Genomic DNA, 23,069 nt, shown 5'->3' with positions numbered 1-23,069 from the left:
AAAAAGAGTGTTGTTGAAATGTTGAAATGTTTAATAACACACTTTTCCTTTCACAGATGGACTTTTAAATTGAAGTATAGGTTGCACATTCAGTGTTGATAGTGTTTGGTATGAAGAAACTAGAGTAAAGTTAGTTGCACTAATGTTTTTTCTCCACAGGTAGGACTCTTGTAATGAAGGTGTAGTGAGACTTTATGTCATGCTAAAGCTATTAGTGCTGATGGTTAAACAAAAGATTTTCTGTGTTGTTGTTTCGTTCAGAAACCATACAGTGTTTATTGTGATAGGTGAAGATTTTAACAGAGTTATTGATGTGTGTGTGATGTTTGGTGAGAATGAAGTGTGGTTTTCCCTAATAGCAGCTGGATTGTATTGAGGAATACTTTCAACATGGGCAATTTAGGGGTAATGGTGTCACTAGTAGTGAAGTAGTTACCCGGGTATCTGGGATACTCAGTCTAGTTGGAGGTGGTGTGTGTTTAGGCACATACCGGTTTGTATTGTTGGGTGTGAGGGAGATGTGTGTGTGTTCTTTTGTGGGATGCTGAAGTCAAGTTTAGGAAGAGAGGTATGGTGATCTATATATGTGAAAGGGTTAGTAAGGATGTTTGAGCAGTTGGGTGCCCTTTCTTCACTTGGTAGAAAGAGGAAGGGGCATTGGTTCTAATTGTGTCCCACGGTTGTGAGGACGTTTTTGGAATATAGCATCTGGTTAGCATAATGTTCCCAGTTTGGAGAGACGATGCAAGTGCATTGAACTTGTGGGTGTTGTGTGTGTCGTGCTGTAGGTAGTTGTTATGTTTGAGTTATGGGTTGTCTTTTTGATGTCTCTAAGGAAGGGAGATATATACCAGCACAGTCGTGGCATATAACGGTCAAGTCTTTGCCACAGACTTTTAAAGAATTTGGCTGGGCGAAAAGTTTGATGAATGTCTAGGGAAGGACAAGCCTTTGTAGTTGAGGAAAGTTTCACGCACTTTTTAGATGGGCGAAAAGATTTCCGGACCGTGTTGGCACAGTACCCTTTTAAATGAAGAAAGCTGTAGCTGAAGCAGTTGTTCCTGGCAGTTCAAGCAGATCTCGCTGTTCCTGGGCTTCAGTCGTGGGGACAAGAAGGAGGACGTCGGGAGGGTCCTGCACTGCCCAGGGAAGAGTCCAAAAGATGTAGCAAGATGTCGGTTTAAGGTTGGAGTGCCTTTAAGTCCCCCTGGTTTCCTTCCCTCTGGCTATCTGGTCGACCGGCATAGGAGAGTGTCCAGGTGGCTTATGAGTTGGTTGTTCCCACCAAACTCAAGGGAAGAAGTTAACCTTGAAGGGCTTCTCTGTCGTTGGAGTTTCAGGCAATTCGGACCTGCAGCAGGGCTTCACCGGTCGTCCATGAGTTGCAGCAGTCCTCTTCCTTCCTCTCCTCTTCGGTTCTTTTGTTCCAGTGGTCGACTCTGCTTTCCAAGTCCCAGAGACCCGCTTTTAACCAGTTTTCCCCCATTCATTCATCCTGGCTGTCACTCACCCAGCAGGGTGGCTGTCCTTGCCGGACAGTCAGCCAGCCAATCACACCAGAGTGCATTCAGGTCTCCTAGGAGACTAAGCACAGGGAGTTTTGGGCACCTCCCTCATATCCTGTCCACCCCAGACACTCTGGCACCAGAGGAGGGCTTCAGCAAAGAAGCCCGCCAAATGGCATGAACAAAGGGAACAAACCTGGACTTTTCCTAAATGATATGGCAAAAAAAGATGACCAGAGTCTGTTTTTACAGATAGGTCTGGGACGCCATATTGAAAAACATGGCTACCCCTGATTTTGAGCTACCGTTGTTAGCGGACGCGAAAAATCATGGTAGTTGATCTAAACCACTGCCACCAGCCATTTAAAATAGGAAAAGGTAACATTTTACTGGTACATGAGTGTTTTGACTCAGCAGAAGCTAAGCAACCTCTCCAGCACTCTATAGTAAGATAGGGTGCGCTGGGCCAGTAAATTTAGAGACTGGTAAAGTCAATTTAACTTTACATGTCCTGAGAGTCAGTAGTCATTCTCAGTGAAGGTAATGAAACCTTTGGGGAGTCTGAAAAGATACCCCTGTGCCACTGCACTGAAGGTGCTGTGTGACACAGAGAAAAAGATGATGCCACTGGAGCTGTTTTAAAACTCCATAACCAAAGAACACAAAAGTAAAACACATTGAAAATGAAAAGTTCAAAGCCCCGAAATATAGCAAAAGAGCTGGAGGGCTTTAAGGTAGAAGGAATTAAGCACTTGTGTGAGAAATCTCCCTAACAGTCTGGAGTGTTGCCCAGAGCAATTGCCAGAGGTTGAAGATTAATTCTAAAGCTTCCAGCCATCAACTCTTTTGATTTGCTGTGTTCTCCACATCGACAGTCAAGGTGTGTCAGACAAAACTTAAGAGCCTTCACCCTTTCTACCCATAACACCCTCGGTGCAAAAGTGCAAATGGTGATCCATCTGGATATAACACCATGCAGCAGTGTTCGTCGGAACTGATACCAACCATCCAGGCCTCGCTGAGATGTATGAGCCAGGTAAGCCCTGCTGGGCTTATTCACAACATATGCATTTTGCCATCTAGAAATGGCTGCTCCGTTACAGACCATTGCAGTTTCCTACACTGTCCCTCCTGTGTTCCTGCCTCCACCCGCTTTCAATTGGAGGTGGGTCCTCATATCCAGCCAACCACTGGGAGCCGGCCGGGTGACTCTGGCATCCCCTAAAGGCCCTCTCTTAAGGCCTGGGGTCTCTTCCCCTATCTGGCCCTGTCCAGGCCCGGCCGCCGCTGCCACCGTTTTCTCTCTTTCATCAACTTTAGGCCTTGCCTATGGACCTGTTCGAGATTTTCCAACTGCAGTGACTTGCATGACCACCCTTCTGCAGTGCCTCACGGGATTGGCGATCAAGGGTAAGACTCCCATTATGCACCCTCTTACTATGACTTCTTTAACCGCCTCCATGTCTGAAGTAGCCCATGCCTGTTGCACAGGTTTCCCGGACCTGGTTGATGCCATACTACCCTGCTATCCCTCATCCTTTGTCCGCACCTACCTTCCTGTGCACAATTGTGCCGTTCCTGCTAAATATCAGCAGATTTCCTGGCATACTGACTTTGTATGTATCTTGCCTGACTCTGCCTTGTCGGCAGCTGCGCTGTACCTCGAATTTGCCTTTAACATACATGACTTCTGCTATGTAACCCACTTAATTGTGACCCGGCAGCCTCATGCTGCGTGCATTACTGGCTTGTACTTTATATTGTATGTCTTACAATATCCTTGTTTTTGTTCGTTACCTGCCATGTAATCCTTGACTTCTAGCACCATATTCTACACTTGTTATTTGCCTGCTACCTACCGGATTATGCCTTCCAGCCTTGCACTGCTTACGTAACCTGCCTCTACCTGATTACGATTCCTAGCCCTGCATTGAAATGGTAAGCTGCCTGAGCCCTACTTGATTTGACTTTTGCCTCACACCGCATTTGTAAGTTGCTCGGCACTAGCCTGATCTTACCTTTGCCTTTGCGCAGTAGCTGCCTGCTACCTACCTGATTGTGACTTTTGCCTCACGCTGCATACCTAGCCTGCCCCGCACCTACCTCAATATGACCTTTTAGATCGCCTAAAGTGTTTGCATCTTACCAGACCTAACCACAGTCTAGTGCTGATCATGTATCTTGCTTGTCTGCAAGGCATAAATTCGTTTTCAAAAATTCAATAGCAGAGTTTGCTAAATAACATTGGGCCTCATTACGACTTTGGAGGCAGCCATGCCCTTCATAAGGGCATGGCTCCCTCCAAAATCGTGTCCCGGTTCCCTGAATGGGGAAATACCGGGCCATTCCGAGTATGGAGGGCCCGGTATTTCCTCCTTCAGGGAACCCGGGCCCGGTCCTTCGCCATTCCCATTCGAGCCTTCATAGGGCTCAATGGGAATGGGGAGGGAGCTAACAACGGGCCCATTACGAACGGGCCCATTGTTAGCTCCCTGGTCCCCTTGCGGAACCCGCTATGGACGTCTGGAAAAACCAGTGGTGCGTTTCCGGGGAAGCGTAGGATATATATCTGGCTTCCCATTTCTATATTTCCTCCTCCGCCTCCGTCACCCTCCTGTGATGTTCCCTATTTTGGTTACAGATCCAGGCTGTCATTTCCCCCCTAAGCACTGTCTTATGTGCCTCCCATAATATCACAGGGTCCTCTACCAAGCCTGTATTGATCTAAAAGAATTCATTGGATTTGTCCGTGATGTGCTCCACGAACTCGGCGAGGCCCTGGTAGTAGCCATTTAGCCGCCATGTTTTGGGCAGCAAGGGAGGATCCGTACAGAGCGTCACCTCCAGGGGAGACTGCTCTGATATGCCCGGGGATGGAAATCTGCTGATATAACCCTATATACTTCTGGGGCCGGGAGGAAGAGGTAATCCAACCTGGATAAGGATGCATAGACCCCCGAGTGAAAGGAGAATCCCTGGTCTGTAGGGTGGAGTTCTCTCCACACGTCACTCAGACCCAGCGCTGATGCGAAGGTCACCAGCCGCGTGGGACGGTCTCGGTTCCGGCTGCGGATTTGGGTCCAGTCAAGTGTGTTGCACATAACATCGTTAAAATCCCCCCCCCACAATCCACACCTCTGTTTGTGTTGTGCCATCAGGGCCGTCACCTCCCTGAGGAGACCCTCCCCCAACCCTGGTGAGGAATTTATCGCTAGAATGGCCACTGTTTCTCCCCTCAGCGCGCCCCGGATCATCACAAAACAGCCCGAGGGGTCCTGTACCACAGCAGATAGATCAGACGGGAGTCACTTATGTAAAAGGATCAGGGCGCCCCGGGAGCCCATCGTGTACCCTGCATGGTATGCTGGTCGATAATTAGTTCTGCGAAAGAGCTGGCAGGTTGAACCTGCTAAGTGGGTCTGGGTAAGGAGGGCTATGTCGGGAGAGCGTCTGTTAAGAAATTGCGTGACTAATCGGCATTTGATACTTGAGCCCATGCCGTTTACGTTCCAAGCAATGATTTTGAGTGACCTGTGGCGTTCGTGGGGCGTCGTTGGGGCTAGTGTGTTTCCATAAGTGGGATCATCTTGGCGCTGTGTGGTCATTGCTGTCTAATAAACTGGAGTGTTGTGCCAGATGGGTGCCTGGTGCGTTTGGCTGTGGAGATGTGGCGTGTGTGTGAGGTGGAGGCGTTGGCATCGGATATGGTGTGTTCGGTGGCATCTTGATCAGTGTGGATATAGTGTGATTTCCCGGAAAGTAACTAACGTAGAACTGTATCCCTTCCCCCCTCCCCATACTCCTCCCCAACTTGAAGTATCTGTCGCCCAAACTCTACTGGCGCTCAAAACAGTGTCACCAGATTAACTTAATGTGAACTGTGTTCACCTTCCCACCAACTTACTACTCGCTTGCGGGTCTGGTAACTCGGATCAGGAGTCTGGTGTCCGCAGATGGCATTGTGTGTTAGCGATGGCAGCGCGTGGCTCTCGGATCAGTTGTGTGGGAGCGACGGCTTCCCATCACCAGTGTCGATCCGGGACGGGCGTTGCATTGCAAATGGTTGCCAAGAAAGGGATCAGTCGTTGAGGGTACTGATGGTACCGTGAGTTCCCATCTCTGGCCAACATGGCTGTTCCAGGGACCTTGTCAGGGATCGCGGTCTTCGTCCGGGTCCGCTGGGATCTCCGGTATGGGTCGTTGGGCGGGTCCCTCTCCCCGCGGACGGGGTCTTGGTCTACCTCTACGGTTTTAAGCGGGTCAGTCCAGTCCCCTATGATGTGGGTCTCGGCCCATTTCCAGGCTTCCTGAGGATCGGTGAAGTGGATGCTTTTACCTTCGTGCTGGATTTTTAACTGGGCCGGAAACAGCAGCCCATATCTCATGTTCATGGAGTGGAGCTTCCTTTTAAGGTGCTCGAAGGATTGTCTGGCTTTCTGGACCTCACGGGTATAATCTGGATAGAAGGCAATTCTGGCTCCGTTATATGTAATTGTCCCTTTGGTTCGGGCCATTTGTAAAATGGCGTCCCTGTCTCAATAATTGAGCAGCCTTGCTATGATTGTCCTTGGGGGTGCACCCGGGGTCGGGCAGCATGCAGGTATGCGGTGTGCACGTTCCACCGAGAAAAAGTTTGAGAGAGTCTTTGGCACGTACAGGTCTGCCAACCATTACTCCAGAAAAAGTTCCATGCTGGGTCCCTACTCGCGTTCTGGCAGTTCCAGGATGCGGATGTTGTTGCGGCGGGACCTGCCCTCGCCCTCGTCGACTCGGGCCTCCAGGGTTTTCAATCTGGTTAATGCTTGCACCAGTTGTTGGTGTACCCCACCGAGGCCATCCTCCACACCGGAGATACGTTGTTCCGCCTCCCCAGTTCGGGATGACAGTTTTTGGAGATCATGGTGGAGGAATGAGACCTCGGTGGAGATGGCGTCCATTTTTTGCTCCACCGAGGAGCGCGAGCAGGCGATGGCGGCCATCACATCCTTGAGCGAGAGGGTCTCGTCCGGCAGAGGGGGGGTCACTCCATGGTCCTCAGTGCCCTGTGCATTGGGTGTGCTTGTGGCGTATTGGTCCATGGTGCTTTGTGTCGAGGTCTTTCTGTTCTTTTCTTTGCCCATGGTGTTGCTCTGTGTAGGGCCTTGTGTATCTGTCAGTGCTCGTAGGGCCCAGTTCGACCGGATTGTCTTCTTTACGCACTGGAGATGTTGGTGTGCTTCTGTCCGTATTGCGTATATGTTTTTGTTCTCTCAGGGGCACTCCCTATGGGCGCACCGGATTCGAAATGGCAGGTCCCGCGTGGCCGTTAACTTTTGTTCTGGGGTCCAGGATTCAGGCTTTAGGGCTGCTGCCGCCTGTTTCAAGTTCCGGGGGGATCCGCACTCCGTCTCTGGGGGGTCGAGGGGGTTTGAGCCATCCGCACCCCATCCCCTGGCTGCACCACACGGACCAGCCGATGTGGTAGGCCGGGGGACTCACCCACTCTGGTCTTCCCTGCCCCGGCCGTACCGGGGACAGATGACAGGATTCGGAAGCGGCGCACCCTCGGGTCACCCTGGGATGCTAGGCGCGGCTGCTGCGTTCAGCTGTCGGGGCTCGTGGGCTGCATTCGCTAATCCCCGTCACGCTTCAGCGGGTCTTGGCGGCGGTGGCCATCTTGTTCGGGAGGTTCCCGGGCGAGATTTCCAACGCCAATATCTCATGTTTCTCTTTGCGAACTTAACTCTGTTCTCCACCGGGTGTTGTTCCGAGGTTCCGCCGCCCGGAGTTATCTTTATTTTGCTTTTACACGATCCATATGGCAGGATTTTGCAGGATGTTTCAGGCGACCACGGGAGCGCCAAAGATTCACGTCTTCATCGCGCGCTGGCCACGTCCCCCCGATAAATATCTTTTTGAAAAATGTTTAAAATTAGAGGTCATTGCAACCCCGCTAAGTGATCACCGCCAGCTTAGTTTTGATTTGAACCTTTTATTGAAGCCCGATGGTTTGTACTTTTCTCAAGGGTTAGATGCTAACGCTAAGGGCAATATGGTATTTTGGAGCAGTAGGGCTATGAGAAGGTGTAACAAGACATTGGATCGGTTTCTGCTGCTTCTATCCTTGGAACAGAAATTTAGGTGCTATATGGTGGATAAATTCAATCAAACATTGAACACAAATGTACTTGATCGTTGTACCTTGGGCCGGGGAGACATTAGCGCGCAACTTAGACCTATCTCCCATAAGTTTGATCCACTACCAGCTGAAAAAAAGAAGGAAGCTTAAAGAGAAATTAGGGCTTTGAGGAAACAAATTCCTTAAAACAATATGATTGAAGAAATCAAAGCCAAACTTACAAGAAAATGTAAAATTTGGACTAGATCCTAATGGGCAAGGTTAAAACAGCAGGATTCAGAAGCTACGCAGGATAGTTTGAAATCTTAAAAGATCGCAGACTTCTGGAGATTGATGAAAGGTGTAAACTATTCAAAGCAGGAAGCTTTAACTAATGTGGTGGCTGAAGCTGAGTGGGTTTAGCATTTTACTAGACCTTATGCGCTGGATCAAGCTTTGTCATTTGGGTTTGGGGAGGACAATTGGGAGAAGAGAGGTTATGGAAGTCTTAATGTCGATTTCTCTCCACAAGTCATACATGATGCTATTAAGAACTCTAATGATTCCAGTGTCCCAGGACCAGATATCCTTTCTAATAAGTTATTCAAATGCAATCCTGTTGGTTGGGAAGTCACGTTGTCGATACTATTTATTGATATCATAAAGACAACATGTTTTCCTCCTACGTGGAGTACTACATATGTAATACCTATTTTTAAGCGGGTACCACGTAATGATCCAAAGAATTCCTGCCCCATCTCCATAACAGACACTGATAATAAAACTTTTACAAATATGGTTCGGTCACATCTGAATACTTGGGCTAAAGGTTTCAAAAGTGGCAGACATGCCTTAGAAAAAGGCATGGAACGTCTTAGTATGGTTTTGTACTTAGTCTGCAAGAGCACGTACATGCGGGACAATATAGAAGGATTCACGTTACTTCTATTGACCTTAGTGTGGCTTTTGATTCTGTGAGCCAAAATCACTTGTTGAGGAAATTAGATATATGGGGAATTCCATTAGGCTTATTGAAACTGATTATTCAGCTCCATTCTTCATTGCAAGTGCGGGTAAGATTGAATTGTCGTGGGCAATATGCAATTCAATATGCGTGACAAATACAATTCCACACGTTAATGGATTAAGGCGGGGCTGTCTCCTCACTCCCATCCTATTTAATTGTTATGTTTCAGATGTGGGAGAGGAGATTGAGAAGACAGCCCTGGCTTCTCCCGGATTTGGCCATTTTACACCCTGCTGGATAGCCTATGCAGATGATTTTCTCCTGTTTGATACCACAAGAGTGGGGATGCAAACAATATTAGATGCCTTTGCAGGCTTTGCTGAAAAAGATTTTGTGAGGGTCTACACTCTGAAAACTAACACGTTGACTTTTGAACGATCTCCCGGAATTAATAAAGATCTGTGGTGTATGGGGGGAAATCGTTTGGGCAGGCTAAGGAACTTAATCTATTTGGGGTATTATAAATATTGTAAAAATTCTTATATCCCTCTTTTGAACTTTCATATGATGGCTGCTATACCTACGTTAACTTACAGGGTTGAGGTTTAGCCGGCATGACTTCTACGGATACTACAGAGACCTGAAAGGAGGATATGGTGTAGAGTTCTTGGGATACCAAATGTGGATCCTACATCAGCAATCTTACTTGATCTTGGCACTTGTGGTATTCAGTCTGTGGTCAGGTGTTGATGAAAGAGAATGCAATTGCCTCCTTTCGTCTTAGATGTGAACAGATCTTGGACGAGATCGGATTATTGATGGAGGCTTTAAAATGGACTCTGCAGAAAGTTAAAAAAAAGCTTATGGAATTTGATTGGTGTCATTGATTATGGTTTTTCGTGGACAGAAGCCCATTTCACACCTTCAACATGAACATAAGAAACTTGGCACACTCACCCCTTTTTGGAAAATGTGTCCATCACCGAAAATAAGACAGCGATTTGTTAAATTTAGATCGAACATTTTGAAGACAAGAATGGTGCAGCAGAAAGGTAAGGTTGGGGGTGAGGCTGCAGTTCACTGCCGCTTTTGTGCTGACACTAGATGTATGGAAATGCTGGAACATCTGTGTTTATACTATGTAACTCTGTGTACTCCTCTCCAGATTTTTGGGGGTACATTTCTAGATTAATTGAAGGCAACAAACCTTGAGTGTTTCTGGAAGGGGTGCTTAACTGGTGCTAATCGAGCTTTATGCATTGCTATATTAGGTTTTTTAGAATTTATGAAATTGTAATTGTACTGAAATGATTTTATAGATTTTGTTTTAACTTGTTTTTTGCTGATGATTGTTAAGGTTGATCTTTGGTTTAGCCAATAAACAAATAGAACACAATTCAAATAAACTTCAGGTAAGCATTTAGTTAGCTTTCTGTATTCATTATGTAAGAGGTAAGAAACTAAGAGAGTAGGCAGACTGGATGGCATAGCAAGTAGAAAACTGGGTGGAATATTGTAGTTTTGTCTCACTTTCAGGGTAACTGCTATAAAGCAAAAGGGTGATAAGATAGATTGCCAAAGAGTTTGGCATCAGATCATGGGTTAAGCACCATTTGCACAGATTATGCCATCAATAGGTCACAGAATTATGTTTGCCATAAAAAGCATTTGGCTGTGTGATCATGTGCATTTTCAAAAGGGTTCCCTCGTCAATATGACAAACTTTCCCCAACAAATTGAGATATAGCTTACACTACATTTAGATACACTAACCTAAACTTTACTGAAAAACATTTAGACAGCGGAGTGTTTTAAAGTAGCAATATATTAATTATGCATTATGTAACAACTTACATTTTTTAGAATGCAATTGCTGGACTGTCTTTAAAAAAATAAAGTAAACGCATACTAGTCTTTGCCAGACAGGCTGTAGTTAGTTTAATAAAAGTACTACCCAGATTACTTCTGGTTTGCAATTATTTGAAAAAAGTAAGAACCTTTCTTGCCTAGTACTCCCACAGAGCTCTTTGGCATTTTTAAGATTAGAGGGCATAATACTGCTGCACTCTCTCTCCATTAGCCCCTTTGAATGTGCATTGAACAGATAAAAGAAGGTGACGTGAGCGCCAAGGGCAAGTGAAGAATGCGGGGTGAGCTGTGCTTTGATTGAAAAATGTCATTTAAATAGCTAGTTGTGCTACACAAGTGTCAATTTAATTAGCAAAGTGTCAGAATTGCATAGCAAATTGCTATGCAACACTGGTTATTGTATGCCTTGAATCTGTGTACCTGATGTAGCCCACTGCACTAGGAGGTGTGGCTTTGCCAGACTGTGCACCTACCAGATTTTGGGCCTCATTACACGGAACGCGGTAAACCCTTACCGCCCTACTACGAGGTCCCTTTGCCGGACCCGATCTCAACGGCTGGTTTTAGCAGCCGTTAAGGAATGGGCCCGCAAAGGGACCTTGGTGCTAATTACGGTACCGCAATTTGCGGTACCGTAATTAGCTCCTTCCCCATTCCCATTGAGCCCTATGGGGCCAAAAATGGGACTGGGGAAGTGCCTTGGTAAATGGGGAATTACCGCCCCTGCTCACCTTGGAGTAGGGCGGTAATTCCGCCACCCACAGAGGCGGAGATGGTAAAATACTGGCGGTAACCATGGTGCTAATAGCGCCATGGTTACCGCATACCGTGTAATGAGGCCCTTTGTCTCCTGCATTTCGGTATACCTGATGTAGCCCCCTGCACCATGGGGCACGGCACTATCAGATTATGCTTGTCAAGAACCACCTGTATCTTGTAACCTGTATGCGTGTTCTTGCATTTTGAAGAATGTCATTCACACTTACAGTATCTAGCACCCTGGTGCCTGAGGGTTTGGTGCACTGTTATCAATGTTAAAATAATAAATAAATGAATATAATACCAACAAAAAACACTTAGGACAGGTTATGCATTCCAACATGATAAGAGATTGCTTGCCGTTCCTGAACAGGAATATTTATACTTCCACTTGCAGCTGTTTTATGGATCTTCCCTGGATCGGAAGATTTATATAATACATAAAACAATCCACAGCCAGGCCATCTGCTACCAACATATATGCTCCAACAGGAATGCAAGGAACAATCAACTTGCCACACTCCATACATGCTTCTTGCAAACAGATCACTCAGCCAGCCAAAATTACAGGGAATTCGATTGGACATTGAACATACCCAGGGATGGTTTTCTCCAAGACAGAACATGCCTCACAAATTCCTAAAAAAATCCCTTAGCGGTACAGGGCTAGTTCCTTAGTTTACATACTCTACCTAAGATAAATGCACTTGCCCCATGGGGACAGGTGACATAATATTGACCAGTGCTTTCTGTAAAATGATGCATGTCACCATAAGCACACTTCATATTTGGTTCAATTCTGCCACCTAAAGGCCAGCCTTGCACAGTGAAACCATTGCCATTTACTGCAAACAAAGCCTGTTTGCAGCAAATGTCAAATAATTTGAAAACATGGCCACATTCACCAGGAAATAGTACTCACCCTTCATAAAATCTCCTTGCCACTGCAAGTGGGCTAGTAGAGGTTGTGAGCCCTTCAGAGATAGCGAAACTGCAGAATGATTGCCCTTGGTTGTCAAGCATCATCCAGCATAAACACAACTGAATTGAATTCCTAAGTATCTGCGATCAATATTCAACAGGGTTGTGGAGCTGAAGGATATTTTCAAGGCAAGCCCTTTATTTGAAGCAACTGAAATATCTAGTGTGGTCCCACAGCGGAAGTGCATTTCTACCAGATCAAGAACAAACAAGACAGGGTGCGTTCCAGTGCAATATTAGGAGATGCAGAATCTGCCAACACATCTGCACTGGATTGGCGGTAACAACCCCACAGAACCAAACAGTATAGATACAAGGGACATCCAAATGTAAATCATCCAATGTTGTCTGAATAGTCCAATCCAATTTCTGCAGGCAGTGGAGTTTAAAGAGAAAAATTCTCTCTTCCATTTTTTCTATGTAAAAGATATGTCCAGCTCTATGCTTTTTTGTTGCTCATTTTATCATGTGATCACCATTTGATGAAGAAGTCTATGGGATTTTGAAAGCATATGCATCTTACTGCCTAAGCATGCCGCTTTCAGTTAGTCCAACGAAAAGTATAAAAACTTGGATTTTATGTCATACGAAGTGTAGGGAATACTGCCTGTCTTTCTATTGGTTTGATGTTCTGATAGTATTTTTTTTGTATATCTGGGTTCATTTATTCTCCATTCATGAAGTGTATTAAATTCCATTGTGCCAATAGCATCGTTGTATACATTTTCTGTACATGCACAACATAAGGAAAAGGATTTCTAAGATAACAAAAAAGGGTCCAATTTAGTGAAAGAAATCGCTAACAAACAATTGATTTTGTAGAATACGTTTTTATTTTTTTGACAGATGTACCGAATGTTAATACAGAGATCTCAGCAAAGGCAACACTTCTCGTGTGGTAGGGGTGAGTCGTACATCAGGTAACTCTGCACACTGCCATAGGACACCTTGGAGAGATGAAGCTTTCTAATTCATTCCTTTTAAGAACCCCTTCCCACTGCATGGTCCCACAATCGTAAAGTGAACACCAGCAACGTTTGAATACACCTTAGAATAAGGAGGTAACAGATCTGAAGGAGCAAACACAATTCTTCTATCGAATCACAAAAACAACATACTGCTTAGTGCAAACAAATAAATAATATACACTTGAATCAATAAATGCACCATTCTCATTGATTACCAATGAGCACCATTAATAGCTTATAGGATTCTTCCTTCAATTTGTGATGCTCTGCGGATCCAACAAAGAAAATAGGAAGTCTTGGACACAACAGGAGCTCTGTCTTCGGCAGAAGCTCGTCAAGTTTAACGGGAGTCATTGGTTCGGTGGCGACCGTGCGAAAAGATCATTTCAATGTCTGTCCTTTTCAAAGGGGCCCAGAATGCGTGTTTGCACTCTCGCATATGGGGTCGGCAACTCATACTGACGTTTTAATGGGGGTTGTAAAAGGATGTGGATGCATGAAAACATAGTTTCAGTGTACTTTGCCGCTTGTCACCATTTTGGTTAAGATTCACTTAAGGGGCGGGAGTCAGAACGTGAAATTCCCCTTCTGCAGGGAATACGAATGTATTCCGGCCTGAATCAGTATTTTCATGAAGGCAGAGTGGCTGGGATCCCTACGGACTTTGCCTTTTTTTCTAATGGCCTGAAGGCAGGCAGAATCCGTAGAGATCTGTTGTCATGGGTGCCACTGTTACCGATCTCCACCATGTGCACGGTTGGAATTTCCATGTGGTGAGTGAAGAAGCACTGGAACCCTTGGTCCTCCTGGATTCCTGTATCTTACTCCCCATCCAGAAAATTACAAGAATACAATGGAGAGGCCCCACACCATAGAGGTAGTATCTGCAGGGAACTCAGCCAGTATTTGCTGGCCAAAACAAAATGAGCACCTCAGTGTTAGTTTTTCTTCAAAATTCATCGAGAGTGTACCAACATCTTATACAACTTTCAGTCAGTTCTCCTCATCTTAGCTTAAGTTGTAGCAAGAGTGTTGGGCTTTATCATGAATCTTACTTGCATTAGTATGTCCCTAATGTATGTCCCTCAAAAATAAAATATCCGTAAAGTCAGTTTTAATTGAGCTCACAGCAAACCAACATATCGGATTATCGCACAAAAGCTTTTTTTTTTCAAGAGATCATCTCATTTTGAAATGTTAAAAAACAACAAGGTCAGCTGTTCTGCAGCAGGAGCTGGTCGGCCAAGGAGAGGTATGTGATTTAGCAGTTTTTACTGGGCCAGACAACTACAGCATCGATACCCATAAAGTACAATAGTCAATGCAACATGTTTAACTTTGATTCTTAAATCATTTGGGTTAACCTTCTTTTGTGTTCGTCTGGCATGGATTTCATTGTGGTTATTTTCTGTCATTGTATGATCTGAATATTTAACTGTAAAAAAAAATCTGTACACAATAAAGTAGTACAATTAGTAACTGTAGAGGAAGAGAAAGGACATATATTAATTTGCGCATTGTCTTCTCATAACTACCATTAACATTGTTTGCCTTTCATTTAATCTGTACAACATGTCTAAAATGCCTCTAAAAGACTAGCCATCCATTTTAGCCAGGGAGGAAGAGAAGCACACACAATGACAACTATAAACGAAACACAAAGTTGTGACCTGCCTGTGAATGCTCCATTCTTATTGGATGGGACCCTGAGTGACATCTGTACTTCACTGGAGGGCCTTCAGATTCAGGAATAGAAATGTATTGTTTTTGGAAACTAATGGTAGCTGTAGTAGTTTGGTGAAGCGTTGGGACCTTTAGGCTATGAAAGCAGTGCTTATTTGCATGATCTGTATGCAAAACAATCGCTTTCAAATCTGTAATTATGAATGTAATTGATTATAACCAAAAGTAGTGATGAGTGGGAGGGGTCATGAATTATTCTTAACCTCTGGCGTTGCTTTGGGTATCCTTTCGTACAATCAGTTTTTAACACATCTGTCCACTTGCGGAAGTCGACTAGCCATATGCAAATCAGTCTTCGTGCTGCCACAAATCCAAGCAGCCCAGCCCGAACTGTTAGGCCACATCCTCTCTGTGCAGAAACACAAGTAATTCCAGACAAGGTTTGGCGTTGTTCTTACTTGAAGAAACGAACTCACTGATGAAGTCCAACAAGGCAGAAACATGTCTGGGGTTGCTTGTGTTTCTATGCAAAATGGAATTCAGTTCAGTGGGTTTCCTCTCATTGTTGGTAGTTCCAATACTGATTGTTATATGGCTGGTCCCTTTCTAAAATAGCACATGTAGGCTAAAAACAGTGGTGTGGTAGGTTGTCCAGAGCAATGCCATTGGTTAGGATTAATTCAAAACCTTCCATTCATCACATTTTTCGGTTAGCGAATCTGAGTGATGTCAGCCTGCTGGTTTGTCCAGCTTTGTGCACACCACTATGGGGAGACAGTAATAGGTGTGATAGTCAGCTGCACCTGGTGACAAGGGGAGGGCAGCATATCATCTGTGCCGAGTAATAAACCGAGATGGGGACTAATAGTAGAAAACTCTGGCATCAGTTGTATACAGATCCCTTTGTGACTACTTTGCCTTACAATATCTCTGTGTCACATCCTCGTGTTGGAAAAGTCATACTGAACGGCTGACCCAGTGCCATTGTTGCAGCATGAAATCAAACCAGGCACCCTAAAAAGATTTTGTGGACAACCACCCACATTTCTTAAACCTTTGGCTCTCCACATGTTTTAGAGTACAACTTTCATCTGCCTTATCCACCAGAGTCAATGATGGGGGAGCAATGGGATTCATAGTCCAAAACAACTGGAGTGCCTCTGGTTGCAAACACTTGCAGTATGTAGGACACCAGAGTTCCAGCTGAATGTTCATGGCCCTTAAAGTGTTCATAGCTTGCCCTAATGTACAGTTCATTCATCAGAGTTGGGGATATAAATGTCTCCAGTCTACCGACAATGTGTGGTATACTTACATGCAAAACAAACATGTTCATTTTGTCATAGTTTGAGTTGGGAATGATTATGTGTAATATATCCACCCATTAATATTAAAATGTTCTTGGAAGTTATAGTTTTGATGTAATAATTAATTTAGCCTTCAATTCTCCATTGAGAATTGAGTGGGCTGAGGAATATGATATGTACATTATGTCCCATCCCTGTTTCTATCAGCTGGCTCCATCCCTACTTACATTCATAACCGAGCCACAAACAAAAAGATACAAGACGCTCTACTTGTTGCTTTTCTCATCAATAGGCATTAGTCGGTCCGGATTCTGGCCAGGCTGTCTCCGATTTCATTGAAATGACAACCTCGAAATAAAAGGTGGGAAGCAAGTCACAGAAGAAACAATATTTTTCTAAAGAGACAATATTTCAGTTCGCTGGTGTTAGTGTTGCGCCATGTAATACAATCATGGCATGACTTAAAGGGATGTGAACACTTTTCTTCAGTATTTATTTTCCATTACGTCTTGGAGCTCCCCAGATGTTCTGGACTGTGGATCCCTTACCATTGACTGAACTGGTTGGGATTGAAGAAGTTATAGTTCAAAACATCTAGAGAGCCAGAGGTTTCAGACACCCTTCTTTGGACCCAGGTATGTTCTTAGCCTCATGGCATTTCAGATTGCTGTTAGACACAGCTATACTTGGAGAGCGTACTGTTCTTATTTAAACTTAACATATCTAAATACTTACAAAACGTTTGAAATTAACAGATCCCTTGCCAGCATAACTTTCCTATGAGACCCCATCTAAGCAGGAACTGCATTATATCAAGGTTTAACGCAAAATAAAAACATATGACAAAATAAAAGTACTTTTTGCGATTGTGCGAGTGTTTTGTCATTCACCTTGTGTTCTACTCTCGGCTCCATGGAGGCCAGGAACCACAGTGCGCCACAGTTTTATTCAGTGTGTTACATCTCAAACTCATCCTTTAGAAGTGGTCTCAAACCCAAACAAAACACAAAAAGTGGTTTATAAAATTCTGACAGGTGGAAAGAAATGTCATTAAAAAGAATTCACTAACCACCAAGGGAGCTTCAATTCTTCAAATTTACACAAAAGAAACTGGAATATACCAACATTGGCAGAAATGGCCCTTGGAAGGGTATTGAAATACAGGACAGCAGTCTCTTGCTTGGTTCGCTGTTCAAGGTTTTGGCCCTGAAGAATTATTCCCCAGTGTTGCGTAAGAATGGTATTATCCTGGATGTGTTTAGCGGGCTTCCAGTCCTGTCACTTCATGCGGATCTCGGCGTATTCTGCAGTTTCTTTGGTGGGGGGGTAGTTGTCCTTTACACGTAGCCTTGAGAAATCAATGTTTGCATAGTCGACATCCAGCTCCATGGGGTCCTTGTGTTTATTTAGCAGCATTTTCTCAGCAACACTGTGAAACTCGTCCTAGAAGCAACATGGAGAGAGGATCAGAAAGGTTCCTAGGCTAGGGCAATAAGCCATCCCATTCACAGCCTTTTATCAGGAATCGGGTAAAAACACGTTCATTTCAGGGAGCAAAAATAACAAACCTGTGAATTTCTCTAATGTCCGGGAAAGACATTGCCACTCAAATGTGGCTTTTGGAGTAGCTTTGCTCATATCTGCAATAACAATTGCAAACAAGGATCTGTGGATGTTAGGTGAGGAAAAGGGCTGTTAGTATTCACAGTCAGTAAGCACGTGCCTGTCTTGCCCAAGATCCAGCAAACATTCCTTCAAATCATTATCGATAGTCCAGAAACTCAGTTTTTTCAAAACACCCCCCACCACACCTCCCATAATTATCTGTCACCTCTGCGCCATAAGTTCGAACTGCTGTGTTTTGTTGCCTAGTGCACAATTCTCTATTTTAAGGCAGAGAGGTTTTTGTATATAAACACAGTGTAACCCTCGTGGACAGCTGTAGAAGCTGCCAACAACTCGCAGTCTTAAATTTGAGCTTCTTTTTCTTCTTCTCAATTATCGGAGGCGTGGGCGGACCCACGCAGGCGCTTCTCCATCCTAAAGGATGATGTGCACCAGACCCACCAATCAATACTTAGCTCACATAAACTCACAACTCCTCCCATCGCCCGGTCTGCCTCACAAAATCCAACATCACACTGCTCCTCCTCCTGCCTCTCACCCCGATCACAAGCTGAAGGGGGCAGGGTGTGGGAGGTGCTAACGTACTCCCATATTTGACCTCAGTTGATGCTAGTTGCAACAGTAGTAAGGTCGCGGTGTTTGCCACATGAGGGCACATCCAATTATCTCAAATGCTAACACTTCTATATAATTAACAAAATAACTTAAGAGTCCCCCTGCAATCACCTCTGCTTGCACAATGAAACGTGTATGACATTTAACCTCTTAAGTGCCAAGGACGAGTATGCTGGTCCTTTTTGCATAGAGTTGCATAATAGCCTGGCACTTGTGTGATAACTTACTTCCTCTAATTCACACGTACAAGGCCAGCTCTTCCTGTCATGGTGGGTGACTACACATCTCGGTGCAAGTGGGTCGTCTGATCATCGAGATTTGTGTAATGAAGGTTACAACTATGAATTCCTACGTTATCATTATCACATTATAGTGCTTGCTTGTCACAGTCCTTTGTGCATGGGAATAGACCAATCCTGTGCTTGATCTTTTATTTGCGAGAAAACATGGATTGCCCTGCACACCTGAGAGGGCAAAATGGAATAATATCAAAAACGTAAAGGGCCTACCACTGGGGTAAAGAAAGGAACCATTTGTCCAGTGATTCGAATCTAATTCTTCTGGATTGGGGAGTTAGTTTATTTTCATTATCCCTTCACCACCATTGAACATGTAAAACACTCTAGATGCACAGGGCAAAATATCAAATATTATTTTGTATTTTTGATTATCATTTCTTCAGGATAAAAAGATAAAGCCAAGTGTGTGCGAAGAAGCCATGTAGTATGTAAAAAAAGTCAACCTACAGTATAGAAAATATTTAGATTTGTTCATGTTACAGCACTCCACATGGTAAACTAGCAACATACATACATGAAAGGTACTGTAACAAAGTGAGCGAGACCCGAAAACGCGAAAAGGAAGTGCATAAAGGCAAAGAACTTGGGTGGAGTCTGTGTTGCCTTAGTGTCCCCAAGTTGAGTCACAAGTTGATCTTGTATTCGCACCTGGAAAGGGCGCTCAGACTATCAGATGGTTGGAAATACAGGCGAGAACACACAGTGTGCCTCCTGCATTTCTCCAGCCAACCAAGACCCTTCAACGGATGCCCCATCTTGACTGCGTGGAGGCAACAGGGAGCCTTGTGCTCCTTCCTGCCTGTGGCCACCATTTATTTATTTATTGTTTGCTTGTTAGGAGCTTATACAATATGAGTACACTGTTTCAAAGCGCCCTCAGGTCATGGAGGGAGGGAGAGTGGGAAATACATTATAACATTACAACATAATATTTAAGAGCAGAGGGGGAAGAGGGAGGGAGACAAACCTGCTATGCCTTGTGTATTCAGAATGGGCAAGTGCAGAAAGCAAGAGGGAAGAGGGGGGGTAAGTGCTGGGGAGTCCTAGCCCGAGTGAGCCATGGACGAAGTGCTAGGAATGTTGAGTGCTACACAGCTTGGGCCGCGGGAGGTGTAAGTGTGATTCTCCAGAGTGGAGGGTGTGCAGATGCAAAGTGCTGTGGAAAGACAGGAACTGGGAAGAATTGGTGTGGGAGGTCAAGGCTCCGAAGATGCATAAGGGCCAAGGACACTGATTCAGCAAGTCTGGGCTTAGCAGAGGAGAGAAGGAGGGAAGGAGGATGAAAAGAGGAAAGTCTTAATGCACTTCCGGAATTTGAGAAGATCCTGCTGAAGGCGCAGGCGGAGGCTCTTCCAAAGGAGACCCACACAGGAAAGTGAGCGACCCCCTGATCTCTGTTTAGCAAAACTCTTTAGACCCAAAACATTGGCGCCAGAAGAGAGAAGTGGTCTAGAGGGAGAGTATTTAGTGAGATAAAGTTGAAGATAGTGTGGTCCCGGGCCCAGATTGCCTTGTGGATGATGCAGATGGATTTGGATTTAATCTCTGCAGCAACTGGGAGCCAGTGAAGACTTGTTAGTGCAGGAGAGATGCCGTCCCTGGGCTTAAGGCCAAGGATGTCTTGCTGGCCTATTCTTAATAAGCTTCAAGTGTCGCAGAGTGGAAGATGGTAGATTCAGGAGAATGCTGTTACGGTAGTCAAGTACAGAGAGCACCAGGGCTTGAGTCACATTGAGCCTCTAGGGGAAAGTGAGAAAAGGTAGAATTCCTTTGAGAAAGAAGAGTTGATAGTTGCACTTCTTGGCAATATCCTGAGTGTGAGGGAGGAAGGAAAGAGAAGAGTCAAAGATTACTCCAAGGTTTCTGGCTTCAGTTGAAAGTGTAAGGGGAGAGCCCAAGGATGAAGGCCATAGCAAAGGGAAGAAGTAGGGACTAGGGGTCCCAATGGAAAGTATCTCAATTTTACAGGCATTGAAGCAGAGATCATTGAGGCGCTCCAGGACTGGATGGCAGATTGGCAGTCAGGGATGATGGAGGGTAACAGGGTCAGCAGGGAGTCTGAAGAAGAGCTGTGTGCTGTCAGCAGAACACTGGAAGTTGGAGGAGAAAGAGGAGATGAGGCATGCAAGGAGAGCAAGGTAGATGTTAAAGAGCCAAGGGAAGAGTAAAGATCCCTGGGGGACACCATAGGTGGAGATGGAAGTAGGAGAGGAGAAGGGGCCCAGGATGACTTGGGAAGAGCTGGTAGTGAGGAAAGAGGACAGTCAATCCAGTGCCCATTCTGAGATACCAAGTGTATCATGGAGCCTTTCTATGAGGATGGAATGGTTAACTGTGTCAAATGCAGAGGAGGGGTCGAGAAGGATAAGGACAGCTGGGGAAGTGGAGTACCGAGATGCGAGCAGTTCTTCACAGGTGTTCACAAGAGCAGTTTCTGTGCCTCTGGATGCTCAGAATCCAGTTTGATGTTGTGGAGGCCACAAACAAGTTCAGTGTGGGAGTTAAGTTGGGGCAAGGCTAGCTTCTCAAGTAGCTTCCCCAGGAAGGGGGTGATGGAGATAGGGCGATAGCTGGCAAGGTGGTTAGGGTCTGCGGATGTTTTTTTCAGGAGTGGGCGAACAAGGGAGTGCTTAAGGGGTGAGGGGAAAGATCCAATGATGAGAGTGATTGCAGAAATCAGCGAGAGCAGGGGCAAGAGAGTCAATGTTATCCTTGATGGTCCTGGATGAGCAAGGGGAGGCCTGTTTAGAAGAGACCTTAACGGAGCAGACAACTCTGGTAACTTCTTCAGGTGTGACAGGAGCGAAGGAGGAAAAGCAAGAAGGAGGAGGGAAGGTGGGTGTGGTGGGGGAGTGGGATGGGTATTGACTGTAGAAAGGGTGGTCAGAATGTCCTGAGTTTTCGTGGCAAAGTGTGAGGCCAGTGCATTGCAGAGGGCCTGGGAAGGAGAAGGGGAGGAGAAGACTGCAGAGGGATTAGCTAGTTTCCTGCAGAATTTTAAAAGTTCATCTGCATTATTGCATGTGCCAGAGACCCGTGCCTGAATGTGGGCTCTTTTCTTAGTATGGATGGGGAGTCTGTATTTACGTTGGGGCAGATGGCAGGCCAGTTTGTCAGAGGGTGAGCCTGGGGTTTGCCACTTCCATTCTGCTGCCTGTTTCAGGGCTGCAAGTTCAATGTCGTACCAAGTGTTACACTTTTTGGCAGGTTTCAGACGGATCCTCATGACTGGGGCAAGAATGTCAGGATTCTTGGTGATGGAAAGATGGAGGTTGCTGAGGGAAGAGTCAGAGGTAGAGTCAGAGGTGGGGGATTGAGGGGGTGGAGGTGGAGGCAAAGGCAGCCGTAGTCACTCGTTTCATCGGACGGGTGTAAGTGAACGAGGTTGGTGCAACTTTGGGGGGCTGTCAGAGGGCCAGTGGGACCTAGATGGGAGGAGAGGAGAGAGTGGTCTGACCAGGAGAGAGGGGTGACTAGTGGGGGGAGAGAGCAAGGTTAAAGTGTATGTGTCATGATGCCTACCCCAGGGCATCCGGATCGAGTCCATCAGCCCCGGGAGCAGGCATCCAGATACTTGTTAAAACCCCAGCAGCCCCAGCTGGGGCCTTAGGCGCCACGCTCATCTTAGAAACCAGTCCTGGCGCCATAGGCGCCAGGCTCATAGACATTACTTACCTCATGCAGACCATGCTGCAAATGAATCCAAGTCAACGTGAGGCCTGGATGGGACTATTTTGTTACAGGGACTATTTTTTACTCGGTGCGGTTCTGGGGAAGTTCTTACCTGGAACTACTTTGGAGGCTATTTAAACTTCGCCCGAACAGCAGCACACGCTTCGCGTAATTCTGCATCCTGCAGTGTAATGCTCACCGTGCATGCAGGTCAGCATCCAGTCTTCTGCCACGCCTGCCTCGAATCCGGAGCTCCTAGAAAAAGGGGGAAAAGGGAGAACAGGTTAGATCACGGACATTATTTTAATTCCTTACCTGATTCCGGAACCAGCACGTCTCCGAGCCTGGAAAGGACATTATTCCAGCACGCGTCTCATCGCCAGCAGCAGCGCCGCGTCATACTCACCAGTCCACAGCATCTTTCGACTCAGCGCTGCCTCCATCATTTTCTTCGCCGAACTCCAGCACCTGGGGGAAAACAACAGAAACAACAAGGTGAGCAAAGAGAGACGACAAATACAATCTCTTACCACCATAGGCTTACCTGATTTACCACCGGAGGCATTACCCTTTAATACGCCTCATCTTCATATGCCGCACCTATAAAGGGAGAGAAAACAACAAGTTAAACTCATGCAACTTTTACCGGACAGTGTTGGGTAATACAGACTCTTACCTGAACGCTATCAGCTACCTCCAGGCAATATTCTTTTGAACCAGC

General features: G+C 45.6%; 1 protein-coding gene across 4 annotated transcripts in view; it reads right to left on the bottom strand.

Moving 5' to 3' along the window:
- Positions 1–12,988: 12,988 nt before the first annotated feature.
- Positions 12,989–23,069, bottom strand: part of LOC138452408 (myelin-associated glycoprotein-like) — a 655,309-nt gene continuing 645,228 nt past the window's right edge. For 3 of the 4 annotated variants that reach the window (XM_069604971.1, XM_069604972.1, XM_069604970.1), the window contains one exon: positions 12,989–17,579. In XM_069604971.1, coding sequence (XP_069461072.1) covers positions 17,415–17,579 — 165 coding nt within the window. In that variant the 3' untranslated portion in view covers positions 12,989–17,414. The remainder of the gene's footprint in view (positions 17,580–23,069) is intronic. The other variant, XM_069604974.1, reaches the window with a different exon arrangement.

This window comes from Ambystoma mexicanum, chromosome 1p (assembly GCF_040938575.1).
Source record: "Ambystoma mexicanum isolate Mex_15411 chromosome 1p, UKY_AmexF1_1, whole genome shotgun sequence".
Classification (NCBI taxonomy): domain Eukaryota; kingdom Metazoa; phylum Chordata; class Amphibia; order Caudata; family Ambystomatidae; genus Ambystoma; species Ambystoma mexicanum.
Note: the sequence above shows the minus strand (reverse complement) of the source record. Positions and strands in the feature narration are given on the sequence as shown.